The sequence below is a fragment of the Dipodomys ordii genome, unplaced genomic scaffold (assembly GCF_000151885.1).
Source record: "Dipodomys ordii isolate 6190 unplaced genomic scaffold, Dord_2.0 Scaffold55, whole genome shotgun sequence".
Lineage (NCBI taxonomy): Eukaryota > Metazoa > Chordata > Mammalia > Rodentia > Heteromyidae > Dipodomys > Dipodomys ordii.
The window spans coordinates 8,210,754-8,232,203 of record NW_012267271.1 but is presented as its reverse complement, the minus strand read 5'-3'; the positions used below and the strand labels follow the sequence as shown (position 1 = coordinate 8,232,203).

The 21,450-nt window shown below is 56.3% G+C and overlaps 3 protein-coding genes across 6 annotated transcripts; 1 reads left to right on the top strand and 2 right to left on the bottom strand.

Annotated features, from left to right (window-relative positions):
- The first annotated feature begins 2,580 nt into the window (after nucleotides 1-2,580).
- On the top strand, nucleotides 2,581-6,461 carry LOC105989370 (von Ebner gland protein 1-like). The gene is made up of 7 exons (XM_013021360.1): nucleotides 2,581-2,704; nucleotides 3,129-3,265; nucleotides 4,190-4,260; nucleotides 4,806-4,916; nucleotides 5,466-5,567; nucleotides 5,752-5,785; nucleotides 6,273-6,461. Exons 1-6 carry the CDS (start codon nucleotides 2,615-2,617, stop codon nucleotides 5,775-5,777), a joined length of 537 nt encoding a protein of 178 aa, XP_012876814.1. The 5' UTR covers nucleotides 2,581-2,614; the 3' UTR covers nucleotides 5,778-5,785; nucleotides 6,273-6,461.
- Nucleotides 6,462-9,679: 3,218 nt separating this feature from the next.
- Nucleotides 9,680-15,197, bottom strand: LOC105989361 (von Ebner gland protein 1-like). 4 transcript variants are annotated; one of them, XM_013021352.1, is made up of 7 exons: nucleotides 14,921-15,197; nucleotides 14,384-14,520; nucleotides 12,835-12,905; nucleotides 12,189-12,299; nucleotides 11,517-11,618; nucleotides 11,308-11,340; nucleotides 9,680-9,847 (listed from the first exon to the last, which is right to left on the bottom strand). In XM_013021352.1, exons 1-6 carry the CDS (start codon nucleotides 15,008-15,010, stop codon nucleotides 11,315-11,317), a joined length of 537 nt encoding a protein of 178 aa, XP_012876806.1. In that variant the 5' UTR covers nucleotides 15,011-15,197; the 3' UTR covers nucleotides 9,680-9,847; nucleotides 11,308-11,314. The 4 variants fall into 4 exon arrangements, with proteins under 4 accessions (XP_012876806.1, XP_012876804.1, XP_012876807.1 ...); XM_013021350.1 differs by lacking the exon at nucleotides 9,680-9,847 and adding an exon at nucleotides 9,893-10,028; XM_013021353.1 differs by lacking the exon at nucleotides 9,680-9,847 and adding an exon at nucleotides 9,896-9,967.
- Nucleotides 15,198-18,764: 3,567 nt separating this feature from the next.
- On the bottom strand, nucleotides 18,765-21,245 carry Obp2b (odorant binding protein 2B). Its single transcript, XM_013021299.1, has 6 exons — nucleotides 21,153-21,245; nucleotides 20,502-20,632; nucleotides 20,282-20,352; nucleotides 19,763-19,873; nucleotides 19,063-19,164; nucleotides 18,765-18,790 (listed from the first exon to the last, which is right to left on the bottom strand). The coding sequence occupies exons 1-6, from the start codon at nucleotides 21,243-21,245 to the stop codon at nucleotides 18,765-18,767; spliced, it is 534 nt and encodes a 177-aa protein (XP_012876753.1).
- Nucleotides 21,246-21,450: the final 205 nt, after the last annotated feature.

Below are 21,450 nucleotides of genomic sequence, written 5' to 3'. Positions count from 1 at the left end.
TGAGCTGACCTAAAAAGAAACCACTATTTTTGGAGCCCATGCTGTGGGCTAGGATGACAGTTGTCTACGTGGTGATGTAGGAATGTGAAGGCCTCTCTCGCTGGAAGCACTGACCTTTCTCCGGAACCTGTAGATGTCTGGTGCTCATCTGAAGTGGGGTGAAAGGTTAGATATGTCTACCTCCATGTTGTATGTGTCCCTAGTGCTACCTGAAACTCCGGGTCCGAGTCTACTCAAATCTGCATGTAGATACGCTGATTTTTTTTTTTTTTTGGTCAGTCGTGGGGCTTGAACTCTGTCCCTGAGCTCTTCAGCTCAAGGCAAGTGCTCTACCGCTTGAGTCACAGCTCCACTTCTGATTTTCTGGTGGTTTATTGGAGATAAGAGTCTACGGACTTTCCTGCCCAGGCTGGCTTTGAACCATGATTCTCAGATCTCAGCCTCCTGCGTAGCTAAGATGACAGGTGTGAGCCACTGATGCCTGGCTAAGATATGCTAATCTTTAACTATATTTTCTCCAAAGCCTGTTGGGCATGCGTCCCTTGAACTCTGCCCAGTGCTTTCTCCACCACTCACACATCCAAAATAATCCAGTTGAGGAGACCAGCTGTGCTGAGTGGGTACGCTGAATGATGAAATGGCTATGCTGGAGACAGTAAACCGAGAGAAAAGTGTGCTGAGGGTCAGGGGAAGGTGGGAGGGTCAAAATAGCCATAGACACCATCAGAGGCAACTCCACTGCGGAGTTCCAACCACGAGCCGTGAAGCATTTGACAGGCAATAGAATGACCTTTCAGCATCAGAGATAAAACACGCTTCGCTCTGACCAGGAAATCCTGACTCCCCAATGATTGTGTATTCAGGGCTCCAGGGCAAGCCGGCCTCAGCACTCCTGTCATGGCGGCTTCACCGGACTTGGCTCCTCTACCAGGGGATGGGTGGCCATGCGTGAGCTGCCCACCCCGCCTCTGTGGGGGGTTTTCTGCTCTCTCTTCTCTCTTTCCCTCAGGTAGAGGCAGTCATTTCTTGGTCACGTCGGATGGGGACTTGGAGTGATTTCATTGCAATGACTCACATCCCATAAGTCCATCCGCTTCAGATGTACAAGCGATGGTTTTCAGTCCCTTTGCACCCAATCAGCACAGTCTAGTTTTAGAACATCCTCACATCCCAACAAGGTCTTTTTCATCCATTAGCAACCAAGCTTCAACCCCACCACAGCTGGAAACATAAGTTCATTTATAGGCTCCTCTGTTCTTCTCATTTCTTGTGAGGGGGACCACATAGGGTATGACTTTATGACCAGCTTCTTTCCCTGAGGATGATGTTTCCAGGATTGTTACATTGGAGCATGGATCAAAGCTTCATTTGTTTTGGGGGGGATTGTGTGTGTGTGTGTGTGTGTGTGTGTGTTTCTGTGTCTGTATCTGTGTCTGTGTGCTGGACATTCCATAGATAAACCATCTTTTAACTCTTCTTCACTTGATAAGACTAGCTTGTTTCTACTTTAGGATTACTAAGAATGATGCTACCACAAGCTTTCATAAACAAGGGTGCCTCAGCTGTACACAAGGAGTGTAAATGACTCCCTACTTAACAATTTGGAGAAATTCCAAGTTGTTTTCCACAGTGGCTACACTGTTTCAGAGATCTATTACCAAGAAGAACACATCAGAAGGGTCTCTGAGCTGGGCTCACACCTATAATCCTAGCCACTCAGGAGGCTGAGATCTGAGGATCACAGTTCAAAGTCAGCCTGGGTAGAAAAATCATCATGAGATTCTTATCTCCAATTAACCACTCAAAACAAAACAAAAACTGGAAGTGGTGCTGTGATAGAGTGTTAGCCTTGAGCAAAAGAGCTCAGGGACAGCGCCCAGGCCCTGAGTTCAAGCCCCAAGACTGAATAAAAGGGGGAGGGGTCTCTGAGACCCACTCCTCAGAAGATGACCCCTAGCACTCTGCCAGCTTCAGTCTAGAACCAGCAGCTCCTTACAGCCAGCATTTCATTCCCATTGCTCACTGTGTGCAGGTAAGCACACGCGTGTGACACACCTGTCTTAGTTCCCTCTGTCTGACCACGTGGTGTATGGACCAGAGGGGCTTTGTGCACACCTTCCCCAGGAGGGCATGCACATGATTTCCTGTACCAGCAGGGTCCCTCTTTATCTAGGATGAAGCTGACTTGCCCAGGGACAGAGGAATGGAGGGCCTAGTTCAGGGGACTCTGGTTCCTACCAGCTCCCTCTGTGGCAGCCAGAGTTACCATGTGGGGTGGGATCCCTCAGGATCTCTCCACACAGCAAGCCGCATACCTCCACTCATTTCCTGCCAGCTCTCATCTGGATCCGCTTCTCTGGCCAGCCACCCTGTCCTGGACATCCTTGGGGTGGAACGCTGCTGTTCAGTGACTTCCAACAATAATGATATTTACCCTCCACTGCAAAGCTGGCCGTGTTTGTGGTCAGGAAGGGACAGGCCTGTCCTCTGTGCCAAGTTCCCCGGTTCCAGGACCCAGTGATATAAAGGCAGCTGGTTCCCAGTGAGGAACTAGCGCAGACTCTCCCAGCCCCACGATCGAGCTGTTGGACAGTCGTGAGAGCAGACCTCAGACATGAAGACCCTGTTCCTGATCTTCGGCCTGGGCCTCCTTGCTGTCCTGCAGGTGCAGGGCCTTCCGGTTGTGGAGGAAGAAGAGCAAGAGGTGAGTCTCCATTAGGAGGGGCCGGCCTGTGGAAGGGGACTGAGACCTCTGGCTGAAGGTCCCATTCCTACCTACATCCAAGGAGACCCTCACTTTAGGGCCATGGCCTGAATCTCAGGCCTAACAGAGCATGAGACAGAGAGCTGTGTGACTGGTCCAGGGGGGCCCAGGGTTCAGAAGGGCTAGCATGGGAGGGGGACACCTGCTGTCTTCCCTGGGATGGAGGGAGCCTGTAGCCCTGGCTGACCTACAGGGACTCAGGGCCTGCACGTAGACAGCCTGGGGACAGTGGTAGGTGGTTTGGGGATGGGAGGAGGACTGGAACAGGCCCCATGTCTGCATACCTTGGAGATGAAGGTAGAGTCCAGGCCTACAGATCAGAGGACAAGCCCTTACAGGGGTGACAGCTGAGTATCTTCTCTAGGACTTAGGGACGTGGTATTTGAAGGCCGTCATATTCGACAAGGAGATTCCTGGGGGAAGGCAAGGGTCTGTGTCTGTGACCCCCATGGCCATTAAGATCCTGGATGGGGGCAACCTGAAAATCCAGTTCACGTTCAGGTGAGTGCCTGCCGGCCATGAGGCCATGACCTGCCCAGCCTTTTCCTACCCACATAGGAGAGCCAGCAGTCAGTGGGGCAGGCCAACAGTGCCTCACATCTCTTCTCAAATCCAGGGACTTTTGCTACAGGGGCTACTGTGCCACTGTGGGTGCCTTGATCAGATGGACCCTGGGTTGTTGAAGCCCTAGAGCAGACCCAGTGGGCTGGGTGGACTGGCACCTACTTTCTACTTGGTAAAAGAACAGCTGTTGTCCATCCAGTCCCTTGGGGGATAGAAGCGTCACTCACAGACCCAACCAGAGCTGGCAGACTGGGCTTATGGCCCTAGACTTGTTCATTATCATAGCAAATTGCTGCTCTTCGACACAAGGTTTGCAGACTGACCAGAGAGGGTGGAAGAGACCAAGGAGAAGCCTTGGCAAGGCAGTGCATGGACACCTCTGCAGTCCCTGTGCAGACCCCTGTGTCCTTCCAACCTTTCATCCCCTCTGCATCCATGTGGGGGGCCCCCGCTTGAACAGCAAGATGGTATCTGTGCTCAGGTCCTGGAAAGACATTCACCTTGTGTTTTGGGGATCCCCGGGACCTCACATTCACCGACATTTCTTTTATGGGACCAGGTGTTGGGAGATGTCAATCCGTCTCTAGGCATAGCGGACCGCCAGGACAGGAACTGAGCAGGGCGAGGGTTGGGGGTAACACTGGTGTCTGAGGGAAAGGCAGACCCAGGTCCCCTGTGGGGCAGAAGCACAGCCAGGCGAGGTGAGGCATGGAGCTATGGCCTCCGCGTGACATGGAGGGCTGCCTGGACCTGAAATGAAGGAGCCCACTCCTCCCTGGTCCTGCATGGGCATGCGTGGTCCCACTGCCCTCAGGAAAGGTCCTGGGCCGGACAGTGCTGCTCACTGAGCTGGTTTTCCAGGGTTGCGGATCAGTGCCACGGCGTGAGCGTGACCCTGCAGGAAACTGAGGAACCCGGGAAATACACCGCCTGTGAGTCCACAGCCCCTCACGGCTGCTCCCCAGTCCCAGCGGGGAGCGGCCAGCGTCCGCTCAGGGTGGCCTTTCAGTCAGAGAACCTTTCTCTCCATTCGGCACTTGTTTGCACACACCCTTAGCTCCCATGGCTCAATTTGCTGTCAAGACCCACACACTGTCCTCAGCCTGGACAGGCTTTCCCAGTGCAGGCTTTCCCAGTGGTGATGGCTGCGCCTAGAGCAGGGTGAGCAGCACGGCTGCCCTGGGCTTCCTGCTGGGGCTCCCAGGCTCAGGATGTGGGCACCACTCTGGTGTGTGGGGACACCCTGGCCTGGACATCGGCCCAGGGAGGACGTGGTGAGGACCTGCTGGCAAGCTGCCAGGGGCTGGATGCTGAGCACTTTTCCCAGCTGGGTGCTGGGTGCTGGGAGCTGAGTGCTGGGTGCTGGGTGCTGGGTGCCAGGTGCTGAGCACTGGGTGCTGGGTGCTGAATGATCTTGCACCCATGCTGCTGCAGGATCTGGTCCTTACTCAGGACTGGTTGTCCCTGTCCTCTGCAGATGGTGGCAAGTATGTGGTACAAATCATTAAGTCGGGCGTGGAGGGCCACTACATCCTCTATGGCGTGACTGATCTGCACGGACATCAGATCCGAACGGCTAAACTTGTGGGTGAGTCACATGATCTACGGGCCTCCAGAAGTCACCCTGCGACAGGAGGGGCTGAGGCCTCTAGAGCAAACCTTGGGCCCCTTTCCCGAGGGGTGCCTGGTGGGCACCAGACAGGAATGGGAAGAGAGGCCTGCATGCAGCTCACCTCTGAGCAGCTCTGGGTGCCAGCACCCTTCCTGGACAGACAGAAAGGCCCAGGACCCTCCTGCGTCCTCCCCAGGGCCAGGTGTGTGTGAGCAGAGAGCAGAGGAAGGCGCGGTGCCCCGAGCCCCACCAACGGGTGCCCGCTCCTCCAGGGCGCATTGGTCCTGCCACCCCTCCTGGCCTGGGCCAGGCACAGGGTGCTGAACGGAGAGTGGCCCTGTGTCCCAGCTCAGCTGCTGTGGACTCGTGGTGGGACTTCACCTGGTGGTCCTTGCCTAGCCAGGCTCCAGGCCAGGCCCCTCAGGGTGGGCGGGGCCTCCCCCAGCCCAGCCTGCTCAGTCCTGCAGGCTGGGGTGATATGCCAACAGTCACTCACGCTCCTGTCTCCGCCATCCTCACCTGCAGGCACTGACCCTGACTTCAACCAGGAAGCCCTGGAGGACTTTGAGAATGTCACAGGAGCCAGAGGTCTCAACACAGAGAACATAGTCATTCCCAAACAAAGAGGTAGGAAAGAGGCCCCTGCCTAGCACCCCCAGACCCCATGGAGGGAAGGTCACCGCATCACTTCCCGGGGTCAGGCTGCCTTGCATCCTGACTGTCCCTCTGGGATCGTGGGAGATGCTGGCGATGGAGAAACTACAATCTGGAGTGAGCTCCGGGGTCTGAATCCTGAACCTTTCTTTCACAGAAACCTGCTCTCCGGGAGGTGATTAGGGTAAGAGGTGAGTGTCAGACCCATTGGACAACACCCCCAGTGCTGGGGGTCAGTGAGCCTCCAGAGCCTCTGTGGTCTAGCACCCGACTCCTGCCTGGACAGGGGGGAACCCCACCGCCCCGGCGCCCCGAAGGGTGCGGACTCTGCTTCGGCAGAAATCTTTGCCCTTGAGTGCAGAGCTCAGGTTTCCTTCCGGAATGTGATTCCAGTTTCAGGGCAGGACCGTCCACCCTCTGCGCTCCAGAGGTGGGTTGCTGGAGGAGAGTACGGCCCCTCCCAACTCCTGCACCCCGGCAGCACACCCAAGACCTCCCCCGCCCCTCAGTAGGAGGGTGGCAGCCATGCTGTAGACCTCAGAATTCCCACGTCCCCCCTGTGACCCTGAGACCCTGCCCACGGTCCTGGCCCAGATGAGGACAGACCCAGGGGACACCTGCTGGCATCTTGCCCTGGTCATTGCATTTGCTGACGTCACCGTTCCTCTTCGCACACAGCAGGCAGCCTCACTGTGATTTGGTGGATGGAGCCCCAAGAGCCAGCATCTCTCTTCTTTTCTCCCTTCCTGGCCCCGTGAACACTCCTCCTCTTCCTGGTCTCAAGGCCCATGGTGTGGCAGCAGACCCAGTGTCTTATCCTAGGGGACATAGAACCAGCCCCCTCCACTATCTGCCTCTTCCCTCCCCTTCCCCATATTTCTCAATAAAGGGCTTCAGCATTCCCTGGTGACTCTGCCTGTCTGTGAGGCCCTTTGGTAGGCTTTGCTTGGAGGGAGGAATGCCTGGAAGCAGTCAGGAAGCACTGAGGACCCAGCCATGTTCTGATCCCTTCTGGTGCTGCACAAAGACCAGGGAGAGCCTGGCAGGGCTGTGGTTGCAGATGTGCCCCCAGGGTCCCCTGGTTGCTTCCTGCAAATGTGCCACCCACAAAGCCAGGTTTTGATGACTGATGTGATGGCAGACAAGCATGTGAGGCACAATGAGGCTTCAGCCAAAGTCCAGCACCCAGCACAGCTCATGCACAGCTGGAGGGTCTTTATATTAACACGATCCATAGTGTATCATAGTCAAGTAATGGTTTTCCATTTATATTCATTGATGCTATACACACACACACATCTATCTATCTAGCTAGCTAGCTAGCTATATCTATACCTATATATTATACTTACAAGTCTCTTTGTCTTTTTCCTTCCCTTACTTACTGACTCATCCTCGCCTTCTTTCCTTCCTCCACTTACAAATTTATATTCAGACATAATCCTTGCAAGAATGTTTATATTTAGACATAATTATTTTCCCAGCCAAATCCATTTTTTGTTAATAACTTTTTAACAAAATACTTAATTTTAGGCCTCAAACATAGAACTAATTGTGCTAGTTCAACTCCTAGTGAAGACTCAGGAAGTAGCCATCTTGAACTGCTTTTCTATGCACCAACAATTCGTGAAAACGTGTATATGAACAGACCCAAATATATGCGTGCACATGAGCACATAAGGTCCTGGGCACAGGCAACCAACGAGATGAAGGTCGTGTGGCTACCAGGAACAGGAGCAAGGGTGGAGCTGGCAATGAGGCTGGTGGGGGAGTCAGGTGTCCAAGGGCCCTGAGACGGTGTTTTACCTGTGCAGACAGGGTCAGCACTCATCACTGGCTTCTGGGGAGCACTGATGAGTCTGATCTTTAGAAGAGGCAGCACCACAGAGGAAGGATGCAGCACTGGGACTCTGGGGCCACTCACACCCTTGCAGTGCTGATTGTGACTAGCAGAGGGAAACCAGGCTTACTAGGAATACAGTCCTTCCATCCTTCTATCCACCCATCCACTCATCCACCCATCTGCTCATCCACGCACCCTGCTATTCTCCCATCTACCATCCACCCATCCATCCTTCCACACAACCACCCCCACAGAAGGGTGAGTACACCCTTCTGTTTTCACCTACCCATCTACCCACCTTTCTGTTTTCCCATCCACTCATCCACCCATCCACCCATCCAGCCTTCCAGTCACCAATCCACCTATCCATATACCTACTATCTACCCATCCATCTATCTTCCATCTGTCCATCCACCCATCCTTCTATCCACCCATCCTCCCATTTCCCCATCTACCTAACTACTCATCCATCCTTCCTTCCACTCATCCACCCAATCTTACACACATACATCCACACATCCACCCATTCTTACATCCATCCATCCACCCATTCACCCAAACAAAGTTCTGTTCACTCTAGGCCCTACCTGTCCTCCGGTCTCCTCCTCCTACACTGAAAGATTCCATCTGGCCATTCCAGAAACCTCTCAGAAACTTCTGAGATGAGCCTCTCCCAGAGGGAATACCATTCAGGAGAGGTCTGTCTGCCTCTACCTGTCCAGCTCAACCTGCTGAGAGAGCCTGCCTGTCCGTGGGAGTTTGTGTTTCTTACAGGGCTCAGAACCACCCTGCCTATGCAGAGACTCTAACCAAGCCCTGCGCCTGCCTCTGCTCCCATCCAGCCCCAGCCTCTCTGCCCCTTCATTCCTGCTGAGGAGTGGCTTCCCCCTCCAGCTCTTAGGGAAGTGGTACATCCGGCTCTGGGCAGGAAACGTGCCCATTCCTGCAGGGAAGAAGACCAGCCCGCAGCCTCGCTTGACATTTGTCAGCAGAGATCTCGAGGAAGGAAGCTGGAGTTCAGGATGAAGGACTGTCCTCCTTGAAGGACTGCTCTGAGCGGGATAGCTGGGTCAGCCTAAGCAGAGACGGGGAGGGGTGTACTTGTAAGTTACCCCTCCTCCAAAATCCTCCAAAATCTCCCTCCTTGCAGGACTCCATCCCTGTCCCGTAAGAGTCCCTCCTCTGCCCCCAGAACACATTCTTCCCCTGCACCCTCGGCTCCTCCAGAGGCCCCTGGTATCTCCTTGGCCCTGAACGCTCCTTGGTGTATCTGACTTCAGAGGCTGCACCCTGACAGGCAGCGCGCACAACACCTCCACAGCTACCCATGGCACCTGCACACGGGGGGGGGGGGGGAGCATGGACAGGAAGCCCTGCCCATCTCTCCCCAGCCCTGATCCCCATACTCGGAGTCACTCCTGGGCCTTGTAGACTCTTGGGATCACAGAAGGTGCAGAAGAATGAATATGTGAGCTCTTGGCTCCTCATCCTCAGCTCAAATCCTTCCCGAGGAACGCTGAACACTGCAGGCCACGCCCTGGACTGGGCCCCATTCGATGTGATTTGGGTGCCCCAGAAGAGAGGAGAGGCATAAGGTTCAGTCAGGAGAGGTGACATGAGCTGAAGACGCCTGGAAGTTTGGGCCTTCCCGGAAGGCCCTGCGGTCCAGGGTTACCCTTTGAAGAGCCAGACACCGGGCAGATAGTGGATGCTTCTGCTCATGCCTCTATCTCCAGCCTGAACACACACAGGCCTCCCCAGGGGCTGAGAACGCTTTCCACCCAACTTCTTTCTCCTATGAAAAAGGAACTGTCTTACATGGCACCTCGGGGGTGCCTGTGGGCGCTCAGTACCTCTCTGAGCGGGAGACCTATGAGCCCATGAAGCCCTCGGGGACTGGGCCTATGGGAGTTGTAGTTTGCAGGATTTTTTCAAAAACATCTCTGGTTCTGGCTCCTCTTGCCTGTGGTCACTTACTCAGGTCAGTGCTGTGTCTGACACCCTCGCACTCAAGACTGGGAGACAGCCAGCTCTTCCTCAGAATCAATCCATTAGAATCCCACCATCCAGGACCCCTGCCCAGCAAGCGACCCCACGTCCAGCCCCTGGTTGGGGAAGGAGCCCAGCGAGTTCCCCCACTATGAGCACAACCCCAAGAAGTCCCGAAGCAGCCCACCAAGGGCCTCCACAGACAGCAATCACCAGGGACTGTTGCAGCTCTTTATTGAGAGAGAAGGGAGGAGGGTGAGGGCCAAGGCAGCAGGTGATGGAGAGCGCTGGACATGGGGGGCGGGGCTAGTCCCATGGCTCCCAGGGCAAAAGTTCAGGGTGATGCCACCGGGCTGCTTCCAAGCCGTAGTTCAGCGTAGCTCAGCATCCGTGAGGCCACGGAGGGAGGGAGGAAGAGGGCTGCAGCAGGGGAGAAGAACTCTCAGGCTCTCCCACCATGAGATCACAGCAGAGGACGGACAAGCCATTGGCCAGGCTGCCTGCTGAGCTCCATGTCCAGGTGTGAAGAGGGACAGGTGACTTCGGCAAACAGAATAACAGTGGCAAGACACACACATTTGGACTCTTGTTTTGTCCCTATCTGGGCAGAAGACCTTAGGCAAACTCTTAAACAACACACAAGAGACACAGGAATTCTGAGGTCCTGCAGCATGTCTGTTGCCTTTCTCTTTGTTTTGTTTGGTGTGTGTGTGAGAGAGAGAGAGAGAGACAGAGAGAGAGAGACAGAGACAGAGAGACAGAGACAGAGAGAGAGAGAGAAAGAACAGGTCCTAGGGCTTGAACTCAGGGCCTGGGCGCTATCACTGAGCTTTTTTGCTCAAAGTTAGAATTCTACCATTTGAGCTACAGCTCCACTTCTTGGTTTTGGGGGTGCTTTATTAGAGACCTTGTGGACTTTCCTGCCCAGGCTGGCTTTGAATGATGATCCTCAGATCTCAGCCTCCTGAGTAGCTGGGATTCCAGGCATGAGCCACCAGTGCCTGGCTGGCTGTCCCCTTTCTTAAAAGCAGCCCAGAGAGTAAAGCGACCCAGGGATGGGTGACTCTACCTGGCCACTCTTTGTGATGAGGCTCAGCTGTCTCCTCAACTAGGGGTACGTACTGAGCTGTGGGGACCCTTGCCCATGGAGGACGCTGAGGGTCCAGCTCAGGACAGCCACGTAGATGCACAAGATGCTGGCTTTGTAGCAGAGGAAGACCAGGACCCAGCCATGCCCACTGGCACCCATGGATCTACACCCAGTGGGCTTAGTGGAGGCCTGGGATCTGGGGAAATTAGGCTGGGGGCCTCTTCCCACAAGAGGCAGCTCCTGTCCCATTTTGGCTTATATTCAGGTAGCTTGGACCAAAATCCATGGTGATTTTAGGAAAGAGTGTTTGTTTGGAGAAGGCAGTCATATTGTTCAATGTATACTTGTGAAAATGGAGCTAGGAGAAGTGAGGGAAATGGGGGAGAATAAAACTCCTCTGTACAATACCTTAAAGAGCATTTTTTAGATTAATTTCAAAAGATGCGTTACACTCATAGACTGACATGTTGCATTGAAATTTATTTGTACAACTACTTAGAGATGATTTTAAAAGAAAAAGAAAAAGGAGGAAGAAAGAGGAGGAGGAGGAAGAGGAAGAGCAAGGGGAAGTCTTCAGAATATGGCAGGCAGGCAACTACAGGAGGGGCAGCAAGTGTGTAGATTTCAACCTGCCTGGGAATGGCCTATGGGAAGGAAATCTGAGCTCAGTGCTGGTGGGGAAGGACTCTGCACCTCTGGGACAGGTCAGGGATGGAGGACAGACCCCAGGAGCTCCTGAAGCCCCATCAAACCCAGCACCAGCATGTTTACCAGTGTCCCCAAAACCAACCTTTATCCTAATCGCTTCCTGAAGAGCAGGTTTCTGTCAGAGAAAGGAAAACAGGATTCAGACCCCAGCTGCTCACTCCAGACCCCAGCTCCTCCATCACCAGCATCTCCCATGATCCCAGAGGGACAGTCGGGGTAGGATGCAGCCTGACCCTGCGAAGTGACACAGTGACTTTCCCTCCATGGGGTCTGAGGGGTGCTCTTTCCTACCCCTTTGTTTGAGGATGACGATGGTCTCTGGGCTGAGACCTCTGACTCCTGCAGCCCTCTTTAAGTCCTCCAGGGCTTCCTGGTTGAAGTCAGGGTCCCTGCCTGCAGGTGAGGAAGGCGGAGACAGGAGCATGAGTGACTGTTGGCATATCACCCCAGCCTGCAGGACTGAGCAGGCTGGGCTGGGGGAGGCCCCGCCCACCCTGAGGGGCCTGGCCTGGAGGCCGGGGGCTGGGCCTGGAGCCTGGCTAGGCCAGGACCACCAGGTGACAGTCCCACCACGAGTCCACAGCAGCTGAGCTGGGACACAGGGCCACTCTCCGTTCAGCACCCTGTGCCTGGCCCAGGCTAGGAGGGGTGGCAGGACCAATGCGCCCTGGAGGAGCGGGCACCCGTTGGCGGGGCTCGGGGCACCGCGCCTTCCTCTGCTCTCTGCTCACACACACCTGGCCCTGGGGAGGACGCAGGAGGGTCCTGGGCCTTTCTGTCTGTCCAGGAAGGGTGCTGGCACCCAGAGCTGCTCAGAGGTGAGCTGCATGCAGGCCTCTCTTCCCATTCCTGTCTGGTGCCCACCAGGCACCCCTCGGGAAAGGGGCCCAAGGTTTGCTCTAGAGGCCTCAACCCCTCCTGTCACAGGGTGACTTCTGGAGGCCCGTAGATCACGTGACTAACCCACAAGTTTAGCCGTTCGGATCTGATGTCCGTGCAGATCAGTCACGCCATAGAGGATGTAGTGGCCCTCCACGCCCGACTTAATGATTTGTACCACGTGCTTGCCGCCATCTGCAGAGGACAGGGACAACCAGTCCTGAGTAAGGACCAGATCCTGCAGCAGCATGGGTGCAAGATCATTCAGCACCCAGCACCCAGTGCTCAGCACCTGGCACCTAGCACCCAGCACCCAGCACTCAGCTCCCAGCACCCAGCACCCAGCTGGGAAAAGTGCTCAGCATCCAGCCCCTGGCAGCTTGCCAGCAGGTCCTCACCACGTCCTCCCTGGGCCGATGTCCAGGCCAGGGTGTCCGCACATACCAGAGTGGTGCCCACATCCTGAGCCTGGGAGCCCCAGCAGGAAGCCCAGGGCAGCCGTGCTGCTCACCCTGCTCTAGGCGCAGCCATCACCACTGGGAAAGCCTGCACCGTCCAGGCTGAGGACAGTGTGTGGGTCTTGAAGGCAAATTGAGCCATGGGAGCTAAGGGTGTGTGCAAACAAGTGCCGAATGGAGAGAAAGGTTCTCTGACTGAAAGGCCACCCTGAGCGGATGCTGGCCGCTCCCCGCTGGGACTGGGGAGCAGCCGTGAGGGGCTGTGGACTCACAGGCGGTGTATTTCCCGGGTTCCTCAGTTTCCTTCAGGGTGCTGCTTATCTCCCTGCAGTGGCCTGCAATCCTGGAAAACAGAAGGTCAGTGAGCAGCTCTCTTCTGCTCTGGGCCTCTCTGCTGGGGACAGCCACAGTGTGTGTCCTAAGGAGGCCCAGGGAGGGGCACGGCCTAAGGAGAAGCAGCCTTCACCCCATCTCAGGTCCAGGCAACAGCTAGTCCTCCATGCCTCCGTCCACAGGCAGATCCCTGGCCTCTGCAGGGACCACTGCTCCTTTCCAGTCCTCCAATGCCTGTCTGAGCCCCTCTACTCTCTCTAGAGAAACCTCTAGGCTGCCCGGTTTGCCTCCTCATTTGTGGCTGTGGGTCTGCCCTCTAACCCTCACCTGGCCAGCCCTTCTCCCTGCTAGCCTACTGGATGTGGAGAATCTCAGGGACAGCCCCCGGTACAGACCGTCCCTGTCACAGTGAGGGACCGCTTCAGCTCTGGAAATGAGGTAGAGACCACGCTCCATGGCCATCCCTGTGGTCAGTGTGGCCTAAGGGCAGGATCTTAGGACCAAATCACAGACACTGTCACAGCACAACATGGGTGGGAGCCAGGAGGATGAGTGAGATGCACAGGTGGAAGCCATGTTGGTGGGAGCCTGGGGGGGGGCGTGCAGAGGGGTCACACAGATGAGAGCCACAGAGGGGAAGGCCAGAGGGGAGGGCCAGAGGGGAGGGCCACAGAGGGGAGGGCCAGAGGGGAGGGCCAGAGGGGAGGGCCACAGAGGGGAGGGCCAGAGGGGAGGATCACAGAGGGGAGGGCCAGAGGGGAGGGCCAGAGGGGAGGGCCACAGAGGGGAGGATCACAGAGGGGAGGATCACAGAGGGGAGGCCCAGAGGGGAGGGCCACAGAGGGGAGGATCACAGAGGGGAGGGCCACAGAGGGGAGGATCACAGAGGGGAGGATCACAGAGGGGAGGGCCACAGAGGGGAGGGCCACAGATCACAGAGGGGAGGGCCACAGAGGGGAGGATCACAGAGGGGAGGATCACAGAGGGGAGGGCCACAGAGGGGAGGGCCACAGAGGGGAGGGCCACAGAGGAATTTCAAAGGTGGCTCTCACATTGCCTGAAAAGCCATCTTGCTTGTGTTTTGCACCCCCTGTAGGCCATTCTGCAAACCCCACACCTGTGAGGCTCCCAAAGAGAAATTCACTAGAAGGTCTATGAGGTCCAGGGTCCATGAGCCCAGTCTGACAGCTCTGATCAGGTCTGAATATAAAACTCCTGTCCCCACAGGGCCTGGGTGGCCAGCAACTGTTCTCTCACCAGTAGGTGGGTGCCAGCCCCCAAGCCCACCACGTCTGCTCTGGGGCCCCTAGACCACAGGGCCCTTGACCAAGGCACCCCTGTGACACCGTTGCTCCTAAACCTCCAGGTGTGGAGGGACGCAGGAAGGGAGGCGGAGTGGAAAGCATTGTCTGCCTGCCCCAGCCCTGGGTCGAGCCAGGAAAAGCTGAAAGAGAGCATGGCCTCCTGGCGGGGCCAGCAGATACTCACCCAAGAGTGAACGTGATTTTGAGGCTGCCCCCGTCCAGGATCTTGATCTTCATGGGGGTCACAGACACAGAGCCCAGCTTTCCCCCAGGAATCTCCTTGTCGGATGCCCAGGCTTTAAAATACCAAGTCCCTGCGTCCTGGGGACAGTACGTGTCTGTCACCACAGCGTGAGCAGACCCCCTGCAGATGCGCCCTCCCCGATCCACGCCCCACACTACACCTTGGCCTCCATCTCCTTCCATGCGCTGCCCTTGCCGGTCCACTGGAGGCTCTGAGTCCCCGTAGCTCAGCTGGGACTGCAGGCTCCCTCTGTCCAGCCAGGGCTGAAGCGAGGCCCCACTTCCTACCATAGCTTCTTTGCACCCCAAGCCCATCTTAACCAGCCACCCCATGCTCTGTCACACGTTGCCTTGGAAGGGCTTCGGGACTGGCCCTACCACAAGGGCCTCCCTGGATGCATGGGAGACTGGGGTCGTCACCCAAGCCGCCTCAGTCTCCTTTCCTGGTATCCTCCCCATCCCTGCAACTGAGGCTCACCTCCTTCTCCTCCTCCACCACAGTCGGAAGGGTCTGAGCCTGCAGGACAGCAACGAGGCCCAGGCCAAAGCTCAGGAGCAGGGTCTTCATGTCTGGCGTCTGCTCTCACAGCTGCTGAACAGCTTGCTCGCGGGGCTGGGGGAGTCTGCGCTGGTTCCTCACTCAGCTGCCCTTTATACCACTGGGTCCTGGAACCAGGGAACTTGGCACAGAGGACAGGCCTGTCCCTTCCTGACCACAAACACGGCCAGCTTTGCAGTGGAGGGTAAATGTCATTATTGTTGGAAGTCACTGAACAGCAGCGTTCCACCCCAAGCATGTGCAGGACGGGGTGGCTGGCCAGAGGAGCAGACCCAGACGAGAGCTGGCAGGAAAGGATACGTACACTGTGGGAAGGAAGGGGTGGGGACAGAGGGACCGGGGCTCAGGTCTCAGTGACCTTCCTCTGTCCTTGGGTATGTCACTTAACCTCAAATTCTTACTGAACAAAGAGAAGCACCGCACTTTTCACACGAAAATACGTACATTCTGAGAGGTTGTGCGCCCTCCTGAGCAAGGCGTGCAAAGGCCCCAGCTCCACGGAGGAAGACACATGCGTGTGCTCACGTGAGTCAGACACAGGAACGAAGCCCCGGCTGTGAAGGAGCCGAGGCCCCAGGCCCCGAGGCTGGCAGCAGACCCGGACTCCTCTCCTGGGGAATGAGGGGGGTCTCCCTGGACCCAGAAAGGAGGCTGAGAAATCCTCCTGATGCATCCCAGAGTCCCCGGCTTGTTGAACTTCACGGGGCGCTGATAAGATGCAGAGCAGCATGAGCTTGGCCACCCCGTCCACGGGCCACCGGCTTCACCTGGGACACCTCAGCGTCTGTCTTGAAATATGTGGCAAATGTCCTGTCTTGTGTCCGTCTACCTTTGGAGAGGAGGGGAGGGGAGGGGAGAGAAGAGGAGAGGAGAGAGGGGAGGGAAGGAGAAGAGAAGGGGAGAGGAGAGAAGAAAGGAAGGGAGAGGAGAAAGGAGGGGAGGGAAGGGAAGGGGAAGAGAGAAGAGGAGAGGGGAGGGGAGGGGAGAGGAGAAGGGAGAAGAGGAGAGGAGAGGAGAAGGAAGGAGAAGGGAAGAGAAGAGGAGAGGACAGGAGGGGAGAAGAGAAGATGAAAGGAGAGGAGAGGGGAGGGGAGGGGAGAGAGGGGAGAAGAGGAGAGGAGAGGGGAGGAGAGGGGAAGAGAAGGGAGGGGATGGGAGGGGAGAGGAGGGGAGGTATAAGAGACCCTGAAACTAGTGATGGGAAAAGCTCTGGCTTTCTTGCCTGGGAAGCTCCTGACAGTGGCCCTGGGGCCCCGGAGGCCCTGGGGCAGCTCCCAGCTCGGCTCCCTCACCAGAAGGCCAAGTCAGTGAAGCGAGTGGCCGTGCGGCGTTGGCTCTGCGTGGCGCGGGCCAGGCACGCTTCCCGTGGAAGGCCTGTCCCACGGTCGCCACCGTACCGTGGCTATCGCGGCTGGCAGTCTCGGAAGAGTGCATGGCACCAATGCCTTGGGCGAGGACCTCCGCCATGAGGAAGAAGCAGCTTCTGTCTCCGGCATCGGAAGGGCATCTTCCTGCCTCCCACGTCGTCTCGTTCCTCGTGGCTGGAAATCAGCACCGGGGCAGGCTCTGATGGCAGCTGTGCCATTCTGGCCCCACACCTCTCCCCCTCCCTGTCCACAGCACCCTGCAGGCACGGCTTGCTGAATCAGCAGGCTGTGTAGGCGCCCACGGCCGGATTTGAGGTGCTGGTCCATCCTCCGCTGTCCCACCCAGGACCTGGGCACTTCCTGTCTCTACAGGAAGGCCCACAAGCTGGGACCCTAGCCCCGGGGAAGTAGTTGAGATTACAAGTGGTCCAGGAAGACTGGTTACCCAGAGCCATGGAGAGGCCTGATGGCCTCTTGGGCCCGAGACTCAGATGAGGAATGACAAGGCCCAGGGTTCCAAGACATTCTAGAGGCTTCCATAAAAATAACCCCAAAGAGAGGATTGGCAATGGACACACAACTGACTTCCTATTGAATACTGGAGTGAGTTCATTTGGTTCTGAATTAGACATTGAGAGTGTTAAACATTGCCGCCATTGCCACAGTGGTGGGGGTCACGGGACCTTCCACGTGCCAGCCTCTGGAATGCAAAGTGGGTAGGCAGAAATTAAATCATGGCTTTTCATACGTACCTGACTGACCTGTCCTGTCCTTCGGTATAAATTGAGTGTTCAAATGACCCCTGTACCTGGAGGGCAACAGCTCCACCTACAGGTAACTCCTGAGAATGCCGTCCACCTGCAATCTGCCAAAAGCCTGGGTTTGATGCCACATGAAGTCTATGAAAAGCTAAGCAAAGCTGTGTGTGCTTAGCAGGGTCCTTGGATGAGCTGTTCCAGTGGTCCTCATCAAAGCACTATTCATGGAAGGGGTGCTGTGCCCTAAGAGACCCTGAAAGGAATTCAGCCAATTCTAAGCAGATATTTTGAGCATGAACCATTCTGTTTGCTTGTTTTTTATTACAGTGTGTACATGTTACTTGCTTTCAGGTTCCACACTAATACAAATTGGTACATAAGCTAAGAGTATAAATGATACTGTCCAGGATAGCCACTCAACTGTGCTTAAAAAATAATCAGGAATGAGACAGTTGTGTCTACTCTCTCCACTCTTACTCAATGTAGCCCTTGAATTTTTAGCCAGAGAAATAAGGCAAGAAAAAGAAAATAAGGGTTGCAAATCATAAAGGGAAACTTTTAGTTATTCCTAATTGCAGACAATATAATCCTATACTTACTAGGCAAACCCAGCCTGATTCCATTGGGGCGGGCAGTTCAGGGCTATGTTTACCATCTTGAGTACAGGACCAGCTTAGGCAGCTCAAAGCTGGGCCTCTCCTAAGATCATGCAAAATTCTGCTGGGGTAGGAAACCTGCCAAGGGGCTGCACACTGCTGCAGCCCTGACACTATCTCTCCAGCCCAGGACCCAGATTCACGCAAAGTCTGCTGGGGTGGGCGTTCATCCAGCGCCCTCCCCCACCGGGGCTATCACATTCTCCTACAGAACTGTCAGGTACCATACCCCTTGGGGCCCTTACTAGGTCTATCTCCCCATCTTAGCAGTGCTTTTAGGAATGCAACCCCAGGCCCCTTCACAGACATGCCAAGCTCAGAATCATTGCTGTAGTGCTTTATTTAGAGTGAAGCAGGGCTGGGTGGGAGATGGAAGGATAAGGTACAAGCCACGGTTCAAGAAGAAAGGGCGGTCCAGGCACGAGAGGTGGTCCGGGGAGCTCCCAGCACTGTGTTGGTGGCAGGATGGCTGAGAGGGACAGACCCTGGTGGCTGCTGTGACAGGAAGAGGAGCGGAGGTAAGTGCCCATCGCGTGGGAGCCGCAGGTGGTCTAGGCTGCGGGACAGGGTGCAGACACTGGGCTTGGGATGTTCCTTCCCCAAGCTTCGGGGCCTGTTGGGAAGCCATGAGCCCCCAGAGCCATCACTGCGCCTCTGTGACCAGCCAGGTCTCCGAACATCCCTGGTGTGTATTTGGGGTAGGAGATTGGACCGTGGGGGAGCAAGGGAGCCAGGAGAATGATGGTAAAGCAAAGGGCATTGGGAAGTGGGGTGATCTCTCAGCCTTTGGCTGACAGTGTTGATTCACTGATCTGGATGTCTCGAGCCAAGTTATCAAGAGAGGATGCTGATCAAAGAAAGGAGTTTCAGGAACGCCCCTTGGGGCCGACTCCTGCCTGATGTGTCACGGCCACAGCAGCTGGACCTCAAACACCAGGGCCCAACTCGGCTTTAACACCATTCTCCCAGAGGGTGACTTACCCTAGTTCTGCTCAGGAACACAGCTATCTGCAGAAGCCAAAAAAACACAAGAGTGAGAGGTGCCGGAGAAAGGGCCCAGGCCCATCATGTCGGAATCTTAACCCTTCGGTGGCCGAGCACTGAACGGGGCGGGGTCCTGCTGTCCTTGTGTCTTCCCACAGAGACACAGAGAGCAAGAGAGACATGCATGGACACAAGGGGGAAGTGGACAGAAGGAGACCCTGTGACATGGGAAGTTGTAGGGGACTCAGGGAGGATTGGGGACGCAGAGCAGGGACGTAGACAGAGCTGGCGCTCACCCTTCTGCTCAGGCATGATGATGTTCTCCTGCAAGAGTCCCTTGTGCTGTGTGAATTTCTTAAATTCTTTCAGGGCCTCTGGGCTTGCCTCGGGGCTCCTTCCTGTGCACGGAGGTAGAGGCCGGAGTGAGGAGTGGAGGGGCGGTGGCTGCCCTCGGTGCATGCCCGGCCCGGGATGAGTGCCACCTCGCGCCAGGGGCTCTGCCCTCCAGCAGCCAGAGGCAGAAGGAGAGGGGAGCTCTGGGGTGGGAGCACCTCCCAAACCACTGAGTGACCCTCACGAGCTGGGCTGATCCTGAGCAGACCTGCAGGGTCACACACTGACCCCAAAGGCCTCTGTACCTCCGGGGTGCTTGCCTGTGCCCTGACCCTGGAGGGTCCCTCACCCACAGACTTCCGTTGGGGTCCGGCACCTTCACTATGACCTTTGGCCTGAGATCACAGGAAGTGGCTCCTGCCAGCTTCCAGGGCTGAAATTCCCTCCTGGATCATCGGGTCTCTCGGGGTCTGGGCTGCCCCTGTCCCTGACAGTCTCTGCCCAGATGACCCTCTTTGGAGCCTGAGCCATCCCCAGGCAGTACACAGTACCAGCGCCCAGAGGCAGGCCATGGAGACCTCACAGCGCCAAGCTGCAGCTACATCCATTCTACTAAAAGCCCAGATGGTGGCACAGGAGACAGGGGCTCTGAGGGGCCCTCACCCAAGAGCTTTCCCATGCCAAATGTTTTCCCAGGGCGCTGCTTTTCACAGTAGATGATGACATGGTCCTTCATGGGCAGCTGCTCTACAAATATCAACTTGTGTCCCTTTGCTGTAGATGAAGAGGGGAAAAAGTCCTTTAGCATATCCATTCCTGGAGAAGACATTGACAATGACATTAAGGAATAGTCTAGAACATGGTGGTGGGAGATCCAGCTAGCCTGAGCCCAGGCCTTGCTGTGGTCTCTGACACTGGGCAGGAAGTCCCTCCCATGGGTGCTGTAGACTCCAGATGATTGACAGCAGAAGAGGTCAAGGTGGGAGTGGGTCCCAGGCCCTACTCTACCCTGCTCTGCTTCCCGTACCGCCCAGATGTCCAAGTCCTTCTCTGCTGTAGCACGCAGTGGTGGCTGGTGTCAAGGCCACAGACACCGAGGACAGGAGGTGGCCCCTCCCGTGAGGGGGACAAAGCAGGGGCCCTCCCATCCCCAAGGATCAGGCCACGCCCGGCCAGACTCACAGTCCCTGTATTTGCCAGGCTGTTCCAGTTTGTACATCAGAACCTTCTTCTCGTAGCACCGACCATTAAACCTGAAAAACAGGGGACCACAGCTCTCAGAATGCCCTGCTCAGCCTAGCTGACATCCCTAAAAATCCCATCCCACCCCTGCCTGAGCTTTAAGGCGCCCGGGAGGAAGGGAGAGAAAGTGGATGGAGGAGAGCCATGGGGCAACACTCACTTGAAGTTGATCTTGGCCTCCAAGTTCCCACCTTCCAAGGCCGTTATAGTCACAGGGAACACCTCCCGGGGCCTCCTCCCCTCCGTCAGGTTCTTGGACACCATGGCCTTCACATACCAGGTCCCCGTGATCTGGAAGAGACCGCGCCATGAGCCAGCCCAGAGAGCCCAGGTTTCCCCTGCCGGCCTTCCCACACACAGCCTGAGTGATGATACTCCCACCGCCCAGACAGCTGCCCCCGAGATGCGATGCACCCACACACACCTGCACCCCTGAGCTCAGTCCAGCCCAGCACTCCAGGCTCCAGGCCCTGGGTGGAGGCAGTGGATATCTGTACCCCAGATGCCATTCTGTATTTTTTTCTGGGGAAGGGTGTCCCAAGCCCCAGTGCCAGGTAAGTTCTCAGTCCTGAAAATCCCTCCCTGAGAGGGCCCAGGATCCAGGTATCCATTCAACAGACCCCCCTCCCTTAACCTGCTCCGCTGAGCCAGCCCTGCACCAGCCCTGTCCCAGGCAGGCAGCCATAGGTCGGCTGGGAACCAGAGTCCCCAGTCTCTGAGCACCTCAGGCTGGATGACACCTTCTGACAATGTCGGGTGACCGGCCCTCATGCCATTCTCCTGCCCCATCCACCACCCCACCCAAGCTCACATTCAGCTCCTGTGGGGAGAAAAACAGAGGGTCCTGGGCCTGCAGGGCAGCCACCAGCCCGAGCAGCACGGCGGTCAGGAGCAGGGTCTTCATCTCCGGCTCTGTGCTCACAGATGAGGCAGGTCTCCTGTGTTGTCTGGAGGAGACTGACGCCTTTTATGTCCCCCACGGCCAGTGGCCTGTGCCCACGTGGCACTGACCATATCCTCCTGTCCATCTGTCATGGCCAAATCTACGTCCATCATGGAGGTGGAAGGGTGTTATTGTTGGAATCTGATGAATAGTAACTCAGTGCTCA